General features: G+C 40.9%; 1 protein-coding gene across 1 annotated transcript; it reads left to right on the top strand.

Moving 5' to 3' along the window:
- The first annotated feature begins 265 nt into the window (after nt 1-265).
- calm3a (calmodulin 3a (phosphorylase kinase, delta)) lies at nt 266-9,082 on the top strand. The gene is made up of 6 exons (XM_050062162.1): nt 266-643; nt 4,455-4,485; nt 4,927-5,070; nt 5,358-5,464; nt 5,573-5,708; nt 7,385-9,082. Exons 1-6 carry the CDS (start codon nt 641-643, stop codon nt 7,411-7,413), a joined length of 450 nt encoding a protein of 149 aa, XP_049918119.1. The 5' UTR covers nt 266-640; the 3' UTR covers nt 7,414-9,082.
- Nucleotides 9,083-18,601: the final 9,519 nt, after the last annotated feature.

Below are 18,601 nucleotides of genomic sequence, written 5' to 3'. Positions count from 1 at the left end.
AGGCAGGATCCTTGACTTTGAGAAACACCAATGCACCTGGATTTCAGACAGGGAAAAAATACAGTATTTGTTTAGCAGAATTACTTCATTACATTAGTAACACTGAAACATGACAAAAAGCACAACATGAAAAATGGAAATGGCAATACAAACAGGAGAACACTTCCGGAACCAACTGTGTTAGACACTGTTAATCCTCCATACACTGTCCCTTCTCGGTACAAGGTGGCGGGGGTGGTATCTTTGCGCGCTCCGTTTATATAGAGCAACAGGAATTTTGGTTTTGCGCTTTATTACGTGTCAAATTGACATACGATAGTGAATAGTGAATGTGTATTGCAATTAAAACACTTTCACACGTGCAGTGTTCGGCATTTTGGCAACGCGCTGAGTGGGAGAGGGACTACAGATGTACCGGCGGAGGGATACATCACTCAAACTAAGGCACACCCGTTAGATAGGGCTACTCTGGTGCAACACAAGGATACAGTCTCCACAGATTTTCCTCGAAACATATATCATAACACAGTTTGATATCGTTTAAGTTCTTCGTTGGAGCATCTGACTTCTGAGTAAGGTCGTTAGAAAACCTTACATTGCGTTTTGTCATCTTCACGGAGCTTTAAACGTCAACGGGGCAATGGTGAGTACATGCTAGCTTCGTTAGCTAGATCGTTAACATCCATTTGCGACGGTTGGGAAATGACAGCCGAGTAATCGTTATTGCATTAAAGGATATCCTCTACTAGCCATACAGTAATCCAACTTTAACCTCCACCTGAGCTAACGACATCTCTTTAATGGTATTTATAAGCTAGAAAATTGCTGTAAACAACGCGGTGGATGGGCACTTAACGTTACTAATAATCACATTGTTAATTTAGCGCAGTGTTGGCCAGTGGTTTATGTGTGTTAGTAATGCTAATCAGGAGGCGATGAAAGAAACAAATGTCTGTTACTATGTCATCTGCGCAGCATAGACTACACGTCGTGCTGTTAACGTTATATCAATCATGTAACGTTTTCATTATCTATGTGTAAATACTGTGGTTTAACCTCCACGCTCGCATCAAGGTTTGTTTTTTCATCGTTAGCTTTGACTCGAGAGTGGGCGTGGTGCTGCTGAAGGAGGTGCTGTGTAAAAATAGCCCGTTAACGTGATCTTGGACCCCATCTCGTTAATCTTGCAAGACAGATATCAAAAACTGTGGCTAAGTGCCGTGCTAACTACCATTTTGACACTGCACATAACAAGTTGCTGCAACACGGGCAGCGGGTTGCTCCTCGCAGTGCACATCAGCAGCAGGGTGCTGTGAATATAACGTTGGTGTGACATGCGCAACAAGCGAGGAAAAGGTTGTAATCGCCACCAATTGCGATTACATAAGAGCACAGCTCACAGGTAGTAGTGTGCAGATGTTAGCAACAATTGTGTGTGATATCACACGGTGACAATGCGGGTTATGTTGCAACATCTTGGGGCTGTGTGTTCTTGCAACTCCACCATGACAGCATCTCCTCCGTTACGTATTGCGCCATAACGTTAAAACCGCATTCTGCTCCTGCTGAACGATCCTCTTTGCCACCCCTCCTTCCGCGCCTCCCTTCCCCCCGCATGCTTGGTGCAGTAGGCTTTCAGGACCCGCAGTGCACCCTCCAAATTGCGACCTCATATACACACCTATAAAGCCCTGTTGTGGCACTATAAACGACTCCCTGTCTTTGTGTTTCATCTTCAATCCCTCACTACAGTTGTTCTCTGTATTGTGCAAGAACAGACACATGGTGTGTGATAGATGTTAAGGAAACTACAATGTCCTATTCAATCACATGCTGCACAGAAAAAAATCACCTGCAGCCCTTGTAGTTTCCTGCACTTGACATGAGAAAATGTGATATGATCCCTTGTTTACTGATGATTTAAAAAAGCAGTAATACTGTTCTGCCGAGCACTTCTCACAGCAGCTGTATAAATCCTCTAACACTCAACTGTGCCATGCTCTGATCCAGACACTGCTTGCTTCAGCACCACCGAATCGGTTGGCAGTGGACAGAGTGAATACTCTGCAGTCTGTCTTGCTCCCTTCTTTTTTACCCCCCCTCCCAACCACCACGGTGACTCATTGAAATTGACTCGAAGAACACATGGCGTTACCACCACCTCCAGCTACAGAAATGTTAGCTTTAATCTCTATTTTTGAAAAGGAGAGGGGATGTTAGAAACTCTTTCCTGCTCGAGTCTGTGGCGTAAGAGCACATGAACATAATGGAAACATGATTCTTTGTGTAACTATAGTTTAATTCATTTAATTGCCTAATTATAACTGTTGAATGTTCTCAAATAGATGAATCCTTAGTCATTATTGTAGGCTTGTAGGTTTTATTCCATGCAGCAGTTCCTGTTGTGCCCGCTCATGCCAGTTGTTTCCCAGTCATGTGAGAATAATTTCCCGACAATATGAAGGGCCACACACAGACAGAAAGTGCCAAGCACTGTCAAGCAACAGTTGGCACAGGGGTGAGTCTATGATGATAAACAGAGCCTCACATCTGTTCAGTAAAAAAGACACAAAGAGGTGGTTAGTTGCGGCGATATTCCGTGTGCTACATTGGCGACCCTGTTCGTGTCTCACTAATTATAGCAGGCGTGTGTATTTCGGGCTTTGGAGTATTTATACCCGTCCCTCATCACACTTTCTCAGCCTGAAGTGGGCATGTTGACTGACTTAGACAGGCCTGGTAAGACCTCATGGCAGAATGACGTATCAGTTAAAGTTGAAAAATCAGTTGGGTGTAAGAGTGGAAAAGTATAAAAGTAAAACCCATCTAAGGAGCAGCAAGTTTGGATAACATTGGCACGGTGATCTTAGGATTGTGGGTTTGTGTCAAATGGTTATGTGTGTCTCTCTTAATAAAAATAGACTGATAAACTAAAATGTATAAGGTCAGCAAGCTTTTCTATCACTTAGATTTCAGATTAAATAGAAAACAAGTGGCCAAATCTTCTATTGTATAAAATACCATCTTTATATGAGTATAAGGCCTAGCATTTAATTTCCTAAAAAAGGACAGTGAGGTTAAACAATATCTTAGTTGTCTTTATCGCCTTGCGTCTGTAAGGATAGTCTTTAGCTAGGTCATAAACTGGGCCCAGCTGTCAGATGATATCACAGCCTGTTTTGAATTAGTTTGTTTAGAGTGCATTTGCATTGGCATAGATCTGTGTATGTTGATTACACAGTGGAGTCTGCTGCAGGTGCTTTTCATTAGGCCTACCCAAGGCTTTCATCTCCATAATCATTGTACTGAAGATTTTAAAGTCCCATCCACCCAAAATGAATCTTTGAGTATCAAACACTCACCCACTGAAGGTTGGAAAGGTGACTCTTAAAAGTCTGTAGTTTCCTTCTTCACAAAGAACAGCAGCTGTGGCAGCAGTGTTATGTTGAGGTGAGTTTGCATTCGTAACAAAAAAAAAAAGAAATCACTCACAGATACTTAATTTAGTCCTGTAGCTTTATCTTTAGCTTTTGGAACAAGTTGAGTCATTTATTTACACTCCAGTCTTTAGAAGAAAATGTTGGCATTGCAAATTTCTGCGTAAATACGTAACGTTTGAATATTTTATACATATGTCAACATTTCTAAAGTGACCTAATATATGAGCTGACTCCTTTGGGTTTGGAGGAGATGGTGGATGGCACCTCACCTAAATGAGGCGGTTGCCAAACTGCAGACCACTGTTTGAGACCAACAAACCACAAAAATGTTTTAGCAAGTCATTGCTGTGTTTTCAGTGTTTGTAGGCTCCAAACGTGGGTGTTTTGTAGCGATCTGTCGGTGGGAAGAGTGGCAAAAAAAGCGTTTGTTTTTTACCGAGACATTGCTGCTTTTCCTGCAGGGATTGTGCCCCCAAAACATGATTTTCTCCTAACCATAATCAGCTGTTTTTGTGATTAAACATGACCACACATCACTCACAGTATTATCAAAATGAAAAATTTCAACGTATCCGCTAAATCATAACGCACTAATGTAACATACAGTTTGCAGTAACCTATGATACCAACATTTATGTTGTTAATGAGGTTGTTATTTAGGATTTTGCCTCCAATCATGACAGAACACTAGAGAGAAAACACGTTGAAATCATAGCTAAATGCTCTGTAATGCTTTGTCAGTGGAGGTAGCCAACAGTCAGACTTAAGGGTCTCCAGCAACTCCAACCATAGACACCATCAGCAAAGACACTAAGATCTGTTTTTTTCTAGATATTTAGTAGTCTAAGATCCCCTAAATTTCCACTTAACTTTTTTTAATATTCACTTGCTTTGTAAGGTCTACAGAACTAAATACGTTATTCTGTAAAATAACTGTCCTTAACAGGGCTATCTAACTGTTATTTTCAGGCTGGACTATCAGTGTTTGATCAATGTCTTCTTCTCTCTTAACAGGCTGATCAGCTGACTGAGGAGCAGATTGCTGGTGAGTGCATACCTTAACCATGTTTGGTTTGTTTAAGGTTTAGCAGCTCCTTAATTCTCCACCAAAGCTGAGAAACTACAATGTCTGAGAGATTTAGCCTTAAGTAGCAAGAAGTGTGTGAGGATATAAGCTAGTGGTTGATGTGGCCATAATAAAAATCTGCAGAGTTTTGAGTTTCAGGATGAAACCTCAATATGAAAAGCTCACATGCGTATTCATGTTAGGAAACTTGCAAAAGATGCACCAGTGCTTTTATTCAGGGGTCATCAGTCCCGCGCCCCACATTTTGTTCTTTCCCAGCATTGAATCAGTTGTGCAAAGACCCTGCTATTGCTCAGCATGTTTTTTCTATTCAGACTGCCTAAAGGTTGAAACTGAAATGTCTGTATCGACGTGAATGCTCGTTGCAATGCTAATAGTCTTATTTCTGTAAATGCACAGAGTTCAAGGAGGCGTTCTCGCTGTTTGACAAAGATGGCGATGGCACTATCACTACCAAAGAGCTCGGGACTGTGATGCGCTCTCTGGGACAGAACCCCACTGAGGCTGAGCTGCAGGACATGATCAATGAGGTGGATGCTGATGGTGAGGAGGAAAAGCACAAACGCACAATGAAAATGAAACTTTTCGAAAGTTATAATTACCACAATTTTAGGGGGGATCTTCATGTCAGATGTTCCTCTTGCTGTATATAATACTACTGGGAATTTTCACCAGTATATGCCATGTGAAAATATTTAAGGCATCAGCAAAAGCACTTGGCTTTAAATTAGAATCATGACATTTATTTTTGAGTGTATTATTGAGTGTAATTATACGTTGACCTAGTAACACAATTACCCTTACCCCTCTCTGTTTCTATGACTGCGTAGGTAATGGTACAATTGACTTTCCCGAGTTTCTGACCATGATGGCCCGGAAGATGAAAGACACAGACAGTGAGGAGGAGATCAGAGAAGCCTTCAGAGTCTTTGACAAGGTACATTAGAACCAAGTAGACCGAGAATATTAACAAGCAGCCCTTAGCTTCTATGTAAGACGGTAAATGGTACGCAGTGATAATAGTTCCTCTGTTGGCCATCTGCAGGATGGTAATGGCTACATCAGTGCAGCAGAGCTACGGCACGTCATGACCAACTTAGGGGAGAAGCTCACTGATGAGGAGGTGGACGAAATGATCCGCGAGGCTGACATTGATGGTGACGGTCAGGTCAACTATGAGGGTGAGATGTTCTTTTTATGTGTTTTCTTATACCTTTTTTTTTTAAAGTGTGCATATTATAATATTAACACTAATTACAGCCCTGCAGCTACTTGTGTGTTTCTTCTCTGTGCCACTTGACTTGCTTTTGGTAGCCTCCTAGAATGATTAAAGTTGCTTTTTTAGTCCACCAGAGGAATTTTGCTGCAATCAAAAAGATTGTAGTGAGATAAACAGACTGAAACCTTCATCATATTGATAAAACAGGTGTTAACAAAGTTTTCCTTTGAGACATAATTTGCAGCTGATAAAAAGTTATGAATCACAAAATATCACAGTATATGTTATCGCTATCCTCAGCATATTAAAAAATGTTTGAAGTCACACAAATATTGTATAGTGACTTAAAGGGATAGTGCACCCAAAAAAGAAAATTCAGCCATTATCTACTCACCCATATGCCGAGGAAGGCTCTGGTGAAGTTTTAGAGTCCTCACAACACTTACGGAGATCCAAGGAGGAAGTGGGTAGCAGTACAACTGCACACCTAATGGCTGACGTCGACCCAGATTAAAACGTCCAAGAACACAGAATTAAAACCACAAAATATCTCCATACTAAATTTAAATAAATGATGTTTTTCCAAACAACTTTTTATGTCGGGGCTTGGACGTTTTAATCTGGGTTGCCGTCGGCCATTAGGTGTGCTGCTACCCACTTCCCCCTCGGATCTCCGCAAGTGATATGAGGACTCTAAAACTTCACCAGAGCCTTGCTCGGCATATGGGTGAGTAGATAATGGCTGAATTTTCATTTTTGGGTGCACTATCCCTTTAAATATCGTGATATTATCGTATCATGAAGCCTCTGGTGTGTCCCCCCCCTTCTAGTTTTTACTACAGTCTTATTAGAACAATCAACATACATGTAGTTATGTTACCAAGGGCCCAGACTCACCAAGCCAGTGATCGGCTAGTGGTCAGTGTTGGGCTGTTGGTGAGCATCTGTCGCCTTTTTTTTTTTTTTTTTGGTGTGTCCCACACCGTTGGCAGTAGTCAGCCCTTGACAGCACTTCTTAGCTTTATTTCGGCTGATTCAGCATGTTGAATCAGCGTCAAAGACGGGGGGAGTCTGTCAGTGAAATCATGAGAAATGAGAAATGTAAGTGAGGAAAGCAAACAAATGACTGAGGTCAAGAGGGCAAGAAATCAAAACAAACTTGTTATATTAGGTCCGGTTTTTTCTTTAACCATTAAGCTCTGTTATCGTTTGCTAGCGCACAATAAATACCATTTTTTCTTTAGACATTGGGTTGTGTTGTTAATGTGCTAACTGGCAAGCTAGCTTCTTAAATCTGTCCTGTTAGTCTTCCGGTTTCCCTTTTTGAATAATGCTTACAGACAATCGCCGCCTGCAGGTATGGACAGTTTCATCCTCTTGAGCATACACTGAATGTGCGTACTTTTTGGCAGAGGCAGAAAACGTGAGGTAATGCTGCAGTCTGCCTTTGTCACCACTAGTTTTTTGATGTTGGTTGTATCTGGGCCTGAAGAGAGAAATCAGGAAAAAATTCAGTTTCAACATCACCTCTGTAAAAGGCTGTCACATAATTTTGACAATTTCTTGTACTAACAGCTGCCAAAATTTCACTTTTTGCATCTGACATTTAAGCATTTTTGTTTCCTCTTCTCTCCACAGAGTTTGTCCAGATGATGACTGCCAAGTGAAGAGAACACTGACATTTCTCTCAGCGTTGCTTGATCACTGTCTTTAAGAACCAAAAAAAGGAACAATTACAAATGATAAACAAACCTGCCCCCCAAATTCACTTATATGTAGAATTTAACAATTTGTGCTTCAGTACATCCAAATACTTCTAAGGTATCTGTTTAGCGAACACCAACAGAATAAACCCTAGAGAAGTTAATGGACCAAGCTTTAAGAGGGCGAAGCCCCGACTTCAGACCAAGATTCTGCTGAGTCACCCAGCTCCTGATTAATTTAGAGGGAAGAGCAACACTGAAAAGGCAGAGGGATAGGAACCCATGCCACAGTTGGAATAGAGAAGTTGGCTATTAAATTCTTTCCCATATTCAACAAAGAACTCTAAATACTGAATTGAGTACTCTTCTTGCATGCACCCTTTCTGTGGCGATCTCTTGTCACAACAAGGAGGCTCTGATCCCATCAGAGGTAGTGGTCAGACTGTGTACACACTGGAGGTATATACATTACTATATAGCTATATATCTGTAAAATTTGTGTCACTTTTGATTATTGCAAGAGCAAATAGTTGCGATGTAGGGTGTTCATTGGTGCTCGGTTGCAGAAGAGCATCCTTATACCTTGAAGAGTTCGGACAAGAACGAGAGACTGAAAAGTGCTGACGTTTTTTCTTCCTTTCGGGGATGTTATATTGTCTTGTTTTGAGTCGTGGGCTTTACATTGCCTGCAGCACTGATTGGAGACGGTAGTATGGTGTAATGCTTCGGGAGGATTATTGTGAAAACAACACTTGAGGACTGCAGTTAATATATTTGTTCTGCAATCAGATATCCTGATGATACAATATTGATGTAATGCTTTATAATTGTGTTCTCAAATATTAATGTATTGATGACAAACTTTGGTCACCAAATATATCTATATATATTAGTGTATCGTAAAGTTTGCATTGCCTATTGTTGTAGTAAATGACCTGTGACATGTTTTCTCTTTGGTTTTGAAATGTGCCATAATACTCTAAAACGCCTCAACCTTCTTGCAAGACTCGTAGTTCATTAGAATATAATAACTCTACTTAATATAATAACGTATAAAAATACATGCAGTTGAACATATTTGCACTTTGGTATAAATCATGTGGATATTAAAAAGGTTTTGTGTAAAAGAAGAAAAAGAAACCAAATGTCACTGTTGCTGCTGCTATAACAACTCATATGTTACACTCATTTCTCGTCCTTGTTGGTGTCTGATCTTCGATTTGTAGTCCGGTGATTCAATCTTCAATCTGCTTGCTGTTTTATTGAACAGAATACATATACTGTATATTCACAAAAACTACTGGTGGAGAGGTCGATGTGTTTAGTGTGGGAAATTCGAATGGGACTTTCAGCTAGGGATGAAATGAGGTTGTAGCAAAGAATTCAGCTTTAGATTGTTTAGGTTTTCGAACAGTTGGCTAAATTTAAGAAGCGAGTTAGCTGAGGTATCTTATGATTTCCTCAAAGCACGAAACTTCAATACTGCTCTGCTTGAGGCGTTTTAATTGGTTACCTTTGATTCGGATGTTGGGAAGTAAATGGTAAATGGACTGTTAATTTCTGGAGGTATCTCAGAAATGTAAAGATGTGATATATTTTCCATAAATCAATAAATTGACTGAGCTTTACTTCACCTGCATCTCACTGTCATGTTTAATCTAACACATCTCTATTTTACATGCAACCTGTCTCTGTTGGTTTGAAGCCAGTGTGGTCCCACGGTCATGGAATTCCTGGACAAGTTTTGAAATTATGAAAACTCTGTTCCAGACCTAGAAGTGGTTTGGAATTAACAGAATGATTTGGTAAAGTTTTGAGTATACATTGTTGTGGCTATTATTTAAAGTATGTTCATAAAAATCCCCAAACATCACACGAAATGCCTTTGTATTATTTCTAATTTAAAATCTAGTGCTTGCTGAGCTGTGTGACTGTTGAAGCAGTTGAAATGCCACTAGCATCATGTGACACGTAGACCAGACCCGCATCATGTCAGCATTAACACCAAGACCGTGCCCCCATTGGGTTCCTGATCCACTTGGACCAGGATGACCGACGGCCCATTGCTGCGATAAACCTTAATTTATTAAGGTATCGCCAACACTCAGGTTCAAGCAAGGTCACGAAGCAACCATTAGATAAGTCTACATTAGAAATATTTGTGTAACAAGAAATGCCTACAAACTTGTCAAAATTATAGTCCAAATGCAAGTCAAATTGCATTGACGTCTACGGGAACTTTGATTTTCTCTCCCCCAAAAAAGCACCTGACCTTCACCTTTCTTTGAAGTACCCATGTGTCCCAGTCTGGTCTATTGGTGTTTGTAGCTAGTTGCCAGTGGGAATGTCTAACAAGTGAGTAGAGTTAAGAAGCCCTAGCAGTTTTCTTCTCCACTAATGCCTGAGAAACACATTTGTAGTAATGTATGGCTGTTTATATAGGCCCTCCCATTTTAAATTACTTAAATAAACTCGTAGAAATGGGGTCAAAGATGGAAAGGTCTTGAAATTTCTGTGGTAAAAATGTGTGGGAACCTGCAAACGGCACTCTTCAATACTGCACTATGTCCTGCACTGCTGTCCTGTGCCAGAAAGGAGCACTAATCCCATCCAGACAGTCTGCGATTGGGTCAGGGCGAGTCACACTAGCCCTTCACTGGAGACACTATCCCAGGCACAGGCTATATTTAGTGGCTCATGAGATTGCTACAGGAGCCTGTGGTAATCCAGGTCACTTGGGGTCATGACCCCTCACCCGCACACACTAAATTCAAACAAGGAGCAGTCGCCCTCTTGCTGACAGGCAACATCAACAGCCAATGGGACGAGGCGTTATCTGGGGCAGGTAGATGTGATTGGACGCGCGCCCGCATGCTAATCGTTTGGTTAAGTAGATAAGGAAAATGAATTAGGAAACAACTCAGCAGGACAATAAGAGCTGCAGCATCACAGGCACAGGCAGGTGTGATTATCCCTCTCTGGTTGTATGATGGCAGGCTGGTGATGCTCCGTAGTGTGGCTCCCACTGTGTGCTGCAGTAATGTATTTCTCACAGAGATAATTACAGATATGTTTTTAAATGTCACGCTGGTTTTATCAGATTCACTTTGAGTTTAAATCAAATGTAGGGAGCGTCCAGTTTTCAGGTGTTCTTTTTTTACACAGAAAGCCTCAAATCTACAATGTTATCTCCAGTGGTGGAGAGCAACGAGGTACATGTTTTAGGTATTTGTACTTTGAGTACTGTAAAACTTAAATTAATAGCCTGGCCATTATTTGCTTAAAGTCACCTCAACAGGCCTATATTTAAAATAGGCGTCTATATGGGACAGGCCTTTAATTCCTTTCACACAAAAAGGTTGCTCAGCGGTGGGAAATACAATCAAACTGTTTATTGAAACCAGTCTGAATATTACTTCAGATGATATATCAGTTATGAATCATTCATTTGATCTGTCTCTGACAGACAGCCTATCAGAGATAGAGAGTTACGGCACTCGAGGATTACGGCACCTGACATACTGACACAACACCACTTTATCCTGTTAAAACAATACTCAGAACTTGGATTAATTTTTATTAAAATCCAGATCTGAGGACCTTTATGGACTAAAGCAATATGAATAACTTGCAGGGTAGTGGAGGTAATGGATTAATTGCTCGGCAACCAGACCAGGCGTCTAGTTTAGACACGCGTTTATTTGTCAAAATGTGTAGCCACACCAGACTAGTAAATGGGACTGGGCAACTTATTGGTACTAGGCTTTTAATTGAAGTTTTACAGTATTTAAATTTTGAGCTATTTTATACTGTTTCAGAGGGACATATTTTTATTTAAACTCCCCTACTATTTGATAGCTGTAGTTATACAAACGTACATACAAAATATAAGATGGCTTTATAAAATTGGATACAGTATTATAAATTAAACTTCCTAACATACATGGCTGTTTAAATTAGCTCCACCTCCAACCAATTAATGTACCACTTAAATGTTAATGCAACAGTCATAATGATCTAGTTATATTATAATAAAAGGCAGCATTCTGTCTAATTAAAAACTTTTACTTTGATAATTCAAACCTTTGGGATTCCCCAAGGCGCCATCCTTAGCCCCTTGTTGTTCTGCATATACATGCTTCCGCTTGGTCACATCATAAACAAATACAATATCCAGTACCATTGTTATGCAGACAACAACTCAATACATGTTCCGTTAAAATCCAGTGAAGAAGGCAATTTTAATAATCTTTTATCCTGTCTGTCTGACATAGAGTGCTGGATGTCCCAAAACCAGTTAAATGACAGTAAATCAGAAATGATCCTCTTCAGTCCTCCAAAATCCATCACTATTCTACAAAACCATCTTGGCCTCCTATCTGCAAATGTCAAACCTGCAGCCAAAAACCTTTGTGTGACTTTCACTTTTTTCAATTTTTTGACCAAGCCTCTGCTCTGACCTACACTCTTACCTTTAATCAAATATCTTTGACATATTTCATGATTAATGGTCACATTAGTCAAGCTCCAGACACCAGACACACTGTGGCCCATAAAAATTAAACAGGCCTTTTTCACTGAAGACATTTTGACATGTCACAGTAGGGAAAGCAAAGGTGTGAATAATGAAATTAACGATGGCTCAATTCCATTTAGCTGCTTTGATTTCAGGATCCTGCTATTGTGCATGCGTGCTCACTGTCACTCTCAGTGGGACTGTTACAGAACAGAGCCATCGCCAGTCTCATTAGCTGTGACCTATGCTTTTCCTACAATGACAGGTCAAAATGTCTGCTGTGAGAAAGGTCTTCGAACATGGTCTACTGTGGTAGCAAAGGATCTGAGCATAACTTCAACACTAGATGGTGTTGTTTCAACATCCTCTTATTCAAGTGCCAGTGGCTGATTTGGGACAAGTGCCACACACACAGTGAGGCTGAGACAGGAAGGAAACGCCACTATATCTGAAAACAGCTGGATGTACAAATAACTTTGAAACCAGTTCAGTTTTCGATGAATTGAATGCAACTTGTTTTGAGCCAGCCGGTTCTTCTTAAAATGTAGATATAAGGTGTGTGTGTGTGTGTGTGTGTGTGTGTGTGTGTGTGTGTGTGTGTGTGTGTGTGTGTGTGTGTGAACTGTATTGTGTTTACTTGAGTGCACCACACCCACTACCCATAATTATGTACACTTTGCAATGTAACCTTACCACCTCTTAGCTTGAGAAATACGATCCTTTTCATTCTTGTTATCCCTGGGGGAGGGGGTGTGGTGTATTATGTAAACTCCTCTTTACATGCAGACTCCTAAACAATATAACTATTTTTGGAATAATATGTTTGTACGGCTCATTTAATGTAAACGCACAATCCCTCCCCTTCCAAGTACATATAGAATCTCCCTGTTTGTCGTCGTCCTACATCTGCTGTTCTACATGATTCACTGTCATTGCCACCGTCTCTCACTTTGTGTGAGGCCAAACCAATATTGTTAACACGTTTGCTTTCTGATGCACACAGTGTTAACTTCCTTCTCGTCTTGTCAAACACACATGACATCCCACAGATACCTTGGTACCATTGTTGGCTCATCAAATGAATTAATCACCAGCCTCTACTAAAACAAACGCAGATGAGTAGTTTATAGGGTGTGGGGATGCCTGATTTCAGTGCTGGTTCTTGGTCACAGATGCAGTGTCTCTGGTTATACTTGATCCCCTCTCACATCTCCAGCTGGGTTATCTGCCCACGCAGCATGCTACATACAACTTAACCAAAACTGAGCTGTTGTTGAAAATTATGTCCTCTGCAACGGTGGTTCACATCTTGTTTTGGCTGTGACTTCTTAAAACAAAGCTGTCCAGCAGAATTTTTTTTTCTGCCTTCCTATCCTCTTAAAGGGAAACTTTTCTGATTTTCAAGCAGCTTTGTAGCATAACAGTGTGGTAGTATGTGTTAATGAACTATGGCAAACTTCCCTTTATCTTGCCAGCACCCAGATCTCCTTGATCATTTCCTAGCTAAAATTTGCCAGATGACGTAAAGCTTGGTCATTTTTCCCTGGCTCTAGGGCTGTTGCTCTAACTACAGATTGTACTTCTGCATTTTCATATGGCCACCACCACGGACACAAGGAGTACCTATCTAACTCTTTCTCAAATTCAGACCTAACTCCAATCAAACCGTAAAACTAAGCAGTGTTGATCACATATAAACCAAAACTCTATCACTGTATTGCCTATTTCTTGGCTAAAATGTTTTCCGAAACACATTTAAGCTCACCTTTCACTGTTTTTCAAGATTGTTTGTTACCAGCCAGCCCACATATTGTTTCCTCTGTCAAAATGGACCACTCTGATTACATCAAGTGGCCTCCGCCAGGGTTGTCCCTTGTCACCAATCCTGTTTATGATATTCTTGGACAGGATCTGGAGGCACAGTTGGGGGGAGGAAGAAATCCTGTTTGGAGACCTCAGAATTGCATCTCTGCTTTTTGCAGATGATGTGGTTCTGTTGGCATCATCACACCGTGACCTCCAGCATTCACTGGGGCGGTTTGCAGCCGAGTGTGAAGTGGTGAGGATGTGAGTCAGCACCTCCAAATCTGAGGCCATGGTTCTCTGCCGGAAACTGGTGGATTTCACCCTCCAGGTTGGGAGAGAGTTACTGCCTAAAGTGAGGGAGTTCAAGTATCTCTGGGTCTTGTTCACGAGTGAGGATAGAATGGAGCGTGAGATGGATTGGTGGTTTGGTGTGGCCTCTGCAGTGATGCGGGCACTGCGCCGGACTGTTGTGGTAAACGTCCCAACCCTCGCCTATGGTCATGAGCTCTGGGTAGTGACCGAAAGGTTGAGATTGCAGATACAAGTAGCCAAAATGAGTTTCCTCTGTAGGGTGGCTGGGCTCAGCCGTAGAGATACGGGAAAGGAGCTCGGACATCCGGAGGGAGCTCGGAGTAGAGCCGCTGCTCCTTCACCTCGAAAGGGGTCAGTTGAGGTGGTTCAGGCATCTGATCAGGATGCATCCTGGGCGCCTCCTGTTGGAGGTGTTCTGGACATATCCAACTGTTAGGAGGTCCCAGGGCAGACCCAGAACACTCTGGAGGGATTTCATATCTCAATGGGCCTGGGAACACCTCAGGGTCCCCCAGGAGGAGCTGGAAAGCATTGCTGGGGAGAGGGGCATCTGGGGTGCTTTGCTTGGCCTGCTGCCCCCACGACTCGGCCCCGGATAAGTTGATGAAAATGGATGGATGGACCAACGGTAGTTTTTATTGGTCCAGTGTAGCACAGTATATTCTGGTTTTCAGCACTTTTTCTCTGTTTTCTCTAATCATGTAGCACCAATTTAAAAAGTATTTGCATCTTTATACTGTATAGACAGTCCAGTTTTATGAAAAGACCATCTTTCTAACAGTGGACTACTACTTCAGTCATCTCACAGCTCATCCAGTTATAGGCTACTGACCTCTGGTTCAGGAACCAAAGCTCTACAAGACCTTTTGTCCAGACTGCCATCTACTTCAGTTGTGTTATTGACTCTGCTAACTAACACTGCGGGGAGTAGGAGGCTAATTAGCTGATAAATAATCTTTCCTATGTGTACAATGTTTTGCTTTAGAGATACAGTTTGTTCATTCACGTTTAATGAATGCGTCAGAGGTGAAAACCAACATATCCATTACATTGTGGGAACCTAATCTTATCTTCTTTTCTTGCCATTCCCATCTGTATTAGACAGCTGATAGGTTGGAGAGAGACAGGGGTATGACATTCAACATAGCTGCAGTTATGTGGTATCCAACTTCACTGCTCACCCACTGGGACGCTCCTTTTTTAGTATTTTCTGGAAATTTCATGATTTTTAAAGTGTTGGGATTTTTCCTATTCCCATCTGTGTTGGACAGCTGATAGGGTGGAGAGAGACAGGGGTATGACATGCAACATAGCTGCGGTTATGTGGTATCAAACTTCACCACTCACCCACCGGGACGCCCATATTGTAGTATTTTCTAGAAATTTCATAAAAAAGAACACATGCATCAACATTAATACATCATATCCACAACATGGAAACCAGATGTTCATGCAATACATTTACCAGAGACATTTGCTAAATACAAATATGTGATTGATCCATTAGCAGATAAAGTAGTAGTACTGCTTAGCCAGTAGCGACCCTACACTCTAGGACAGTGGTTCCCAACTGGCCCAGCCATGAGGTCAAGATTTCTCCTTAGTCATCAGTTCAAGGTCCACACAGTTTAACACATTCTGCATCATACTTTCGTTTGGCCATGGCGTTGAGCTAGTTTGCTGTCTCTGTTAAGAAGCTGTTTGTGATTCACTCACTCTACAGCAGGAAACAGCTCTTCAGAATAAAGGCCCTGTGCTGGAAATTCACTGTACTTCTAAATAAAAAGTGGTTTTACAAACTTGACACATTCTGTCCATTCAGAATGAACCTGCAACCCAGTTTTTGACCACAACCCACCAGGTGGGAACCACTGCTCCAGAGGGCCCAACCCCAGCCTACATCTGAGTATCTGAACAACCAACTGTCATATGGTAGCTAGAAGGAGCCTCAGTTAGTGTGTTTTTGGGGCAGCAGTGGTGCACTGTATAGGGCCATGTGGTAGGTTTAGGGGGATTGTAGTTGTCATTGCAAAATGCATCAATAGCCACCTGGGGCCTTTTCTCCTAAGACTCACAAAGAAGACAACATTTAGCCATTTTTTTCTGCTGTGCTCTTGTTGTTTGAGAAGTGTTAGAACATTTTAAGAAATAAAAAAAATTAAAAAAAAAAACACCTGTGTGTGTGTTTACCAGATGTATGGCAACTTGCCCTGATCTGAACTCAGAAAAAGCAAAAGCCACAAGTTTCATGTATACTATTAGTGCGTTGTTGGTGCCCTGTGTGCTTATTCAAGTGACGGTTTTTGTGCATTGTTGTTTTTGCAAAAACTAGTTTTGCAAAAATGAATTGCTTTTGCAAGAGGTGTATGGTGTTTTGCTGGTTTGGTGTAAGGTTTTGTGGTTAGTGTGCAAAAATAGTTTATAGTTTCAAAGATATTGCCTCAGCAGTCAGGGGGAAAAAAGCTGTGATCACACTTCCTTTTGTGCCTATTGTACAGTTTTCACACCCCGATAAGCTCCATAGTAGAGCTTCGACTGTTGTTGATATTTAAAACACGTTCGGTTGTATTCTCTAAAATGTATGTGCAAAATCTCAAAAGCATATGAACTTGTCTTGTTATGCATTTTTCCACTTCATGGTTCAAGCAAATTCTACCTTTCCAGTTTCACAAAAAATAAGAACTTCCAGCTAAAATGTGTGAGGCGTAGCCATTTTCATACCAAAGGACATCACGTAAAAACCCTCTGCAGAACACGTGATAAGAAATGTTGATTCTTGAGAAGGACATGACGATTACAGAATTCCAGTAACAACTGAAGACAAGATTCACCATACATGTACATGCTTATATAATGTCTAGACTGTCTCTAGTACAACATTTCAGTCATTGTGTGCTATCACTGCCTGATTATACTGCATGATGACTGTAGCTCACTGTGGCACAGACAAATGCGTAAAGAACATCTTAATGAACATTAATCTGATAAACATGTTACTCTATCAGTCTTCAAAATTAAAATTGCTTTGGTTTATTAAAACCCAACGTTAACAAAACACAGTGTGATGATAGCCACTGTTTAGAGAATGATGATGGCATTTCAAATGAGATTACGAATGAGTCATCACTGGAAAAGAATCAATAAAAGAAATTGATGTGAGACGCTCAAATAAAAAAACTATTAGTTTTGAGAAAATCCTCCTGTGGCCTTAAATGGTTGGTTCTCAGAATGTTATTACTCATCAATACATCAGTGAAGTGGTTTTAAATAGGAAGTTCCCACCATGACCCTTTTCTTATTACAGACCACAATGGCTTTCTAATTCGTTTTGTCTTCTGGCTGACTGTATTGAGCTGCGATGAGAGTCCAGTAACCTTCAAACCCAGTCCAAAATACTGTAATGACTCATGAATATTTTGAGAAACTAAACACATGCTAACAGCTGCTAAACTGTAGTTTTCTTTTATTAGTTTCTTTTGTGTTCAGCACCAAAGCAGAAGGAAACAGAAGGCAGAAGACTATCGACCACAACAGTCTTTATCAGTAGGTGAGGTTTAGTCCTTGATAATAATAATAATAACAACAATAACAATGATAATAATAATAGTAATAATAGTAATAAAGCAGTTCAAAACAAGTAGGTTTTCAAAATGATTTAAAAGATGAGACAGAGTTTGCAGCCCTGATCTCCTCAGACAGGTCACTCCAAAGTCGTGGAGCTCTGACTGCAAAGGCTCCGTCACCTTTGTGAATGAATCTAGACCTCGGTACAACAAGAAAAGATGCATCTGAAGATCTCAGGGTGTGAGGACAAACACAGGCCAAGAAAAGATCTGTCATATAACTTAGAGCAAGGCCTCTCAAGGCTTTGTAAGTAATCAATATACCTTAGAATCAATTCTAAAAGCAACAGGTGACCAGTGTAGGGGTTGCAGGATTGGTGTGATGTGGTCATGTTTTCTCTAGCAGAGTTTTGGATGAGCTGGAGGTGGGACAGAGATTTTTTACTGATACCTATAAGAGCAAGGAATTGCAATAATCCAATCGACTGGTTATGAATGCATAAATAACAGTTTGCAGATGTTTGTTAGAAAGGAATGATATGATCCTGGAGATATTTCTGAGATGGTGGAAGTCGGATTGGACTACTGAATTTACGTGTTTGTCTAAACTGAAGGTTTGATCAAAAATGACACCAAGATTTCTGCAATGTGGAGTTACTGAGTGGGACAGAGAACCAAGACTGTCTGATATTTGAATGTTTTCACTTTCATGTCCTATGACCAATATCTCTGTCTTGTCAGCATTAAGAGACATCAAGCTCGACTGTAAGCCAACATGGACAAGGACTTCCAAAAGCTCTCCAGCATAACGCTCCAAAAGAGGCAAGTACATTGATCTTGAGTTGAGATTGTTTTGTCAGCAGCTGTTTCTAAGGTCCAGATTGAACTGAAGTTGAATAAAACCAACAGTTTTCTGACAATGAGTCCTAAATATGTGTGTAATATCACATAATTT

Source organism: Epinephelus moara, chromosome 2, assembly GCF_006386435.1.
Source record: "Epinephelus moara isolate mb chromosome 2, YSFRI_EMoa_1.0, whole genome shotgun sequence".
Taxonomy (NCBI): domain Eukaryota; kingdom Metazoa; phylum Chordata; class Actinopteri; order Perciformes; family Serranidae; genus Epinephelus; species Epinephelus moara.
Note: the sequence above shows the minus strand (reverse complement) of the source record. Positions and strands in the feature narration are given on the sequence as shown.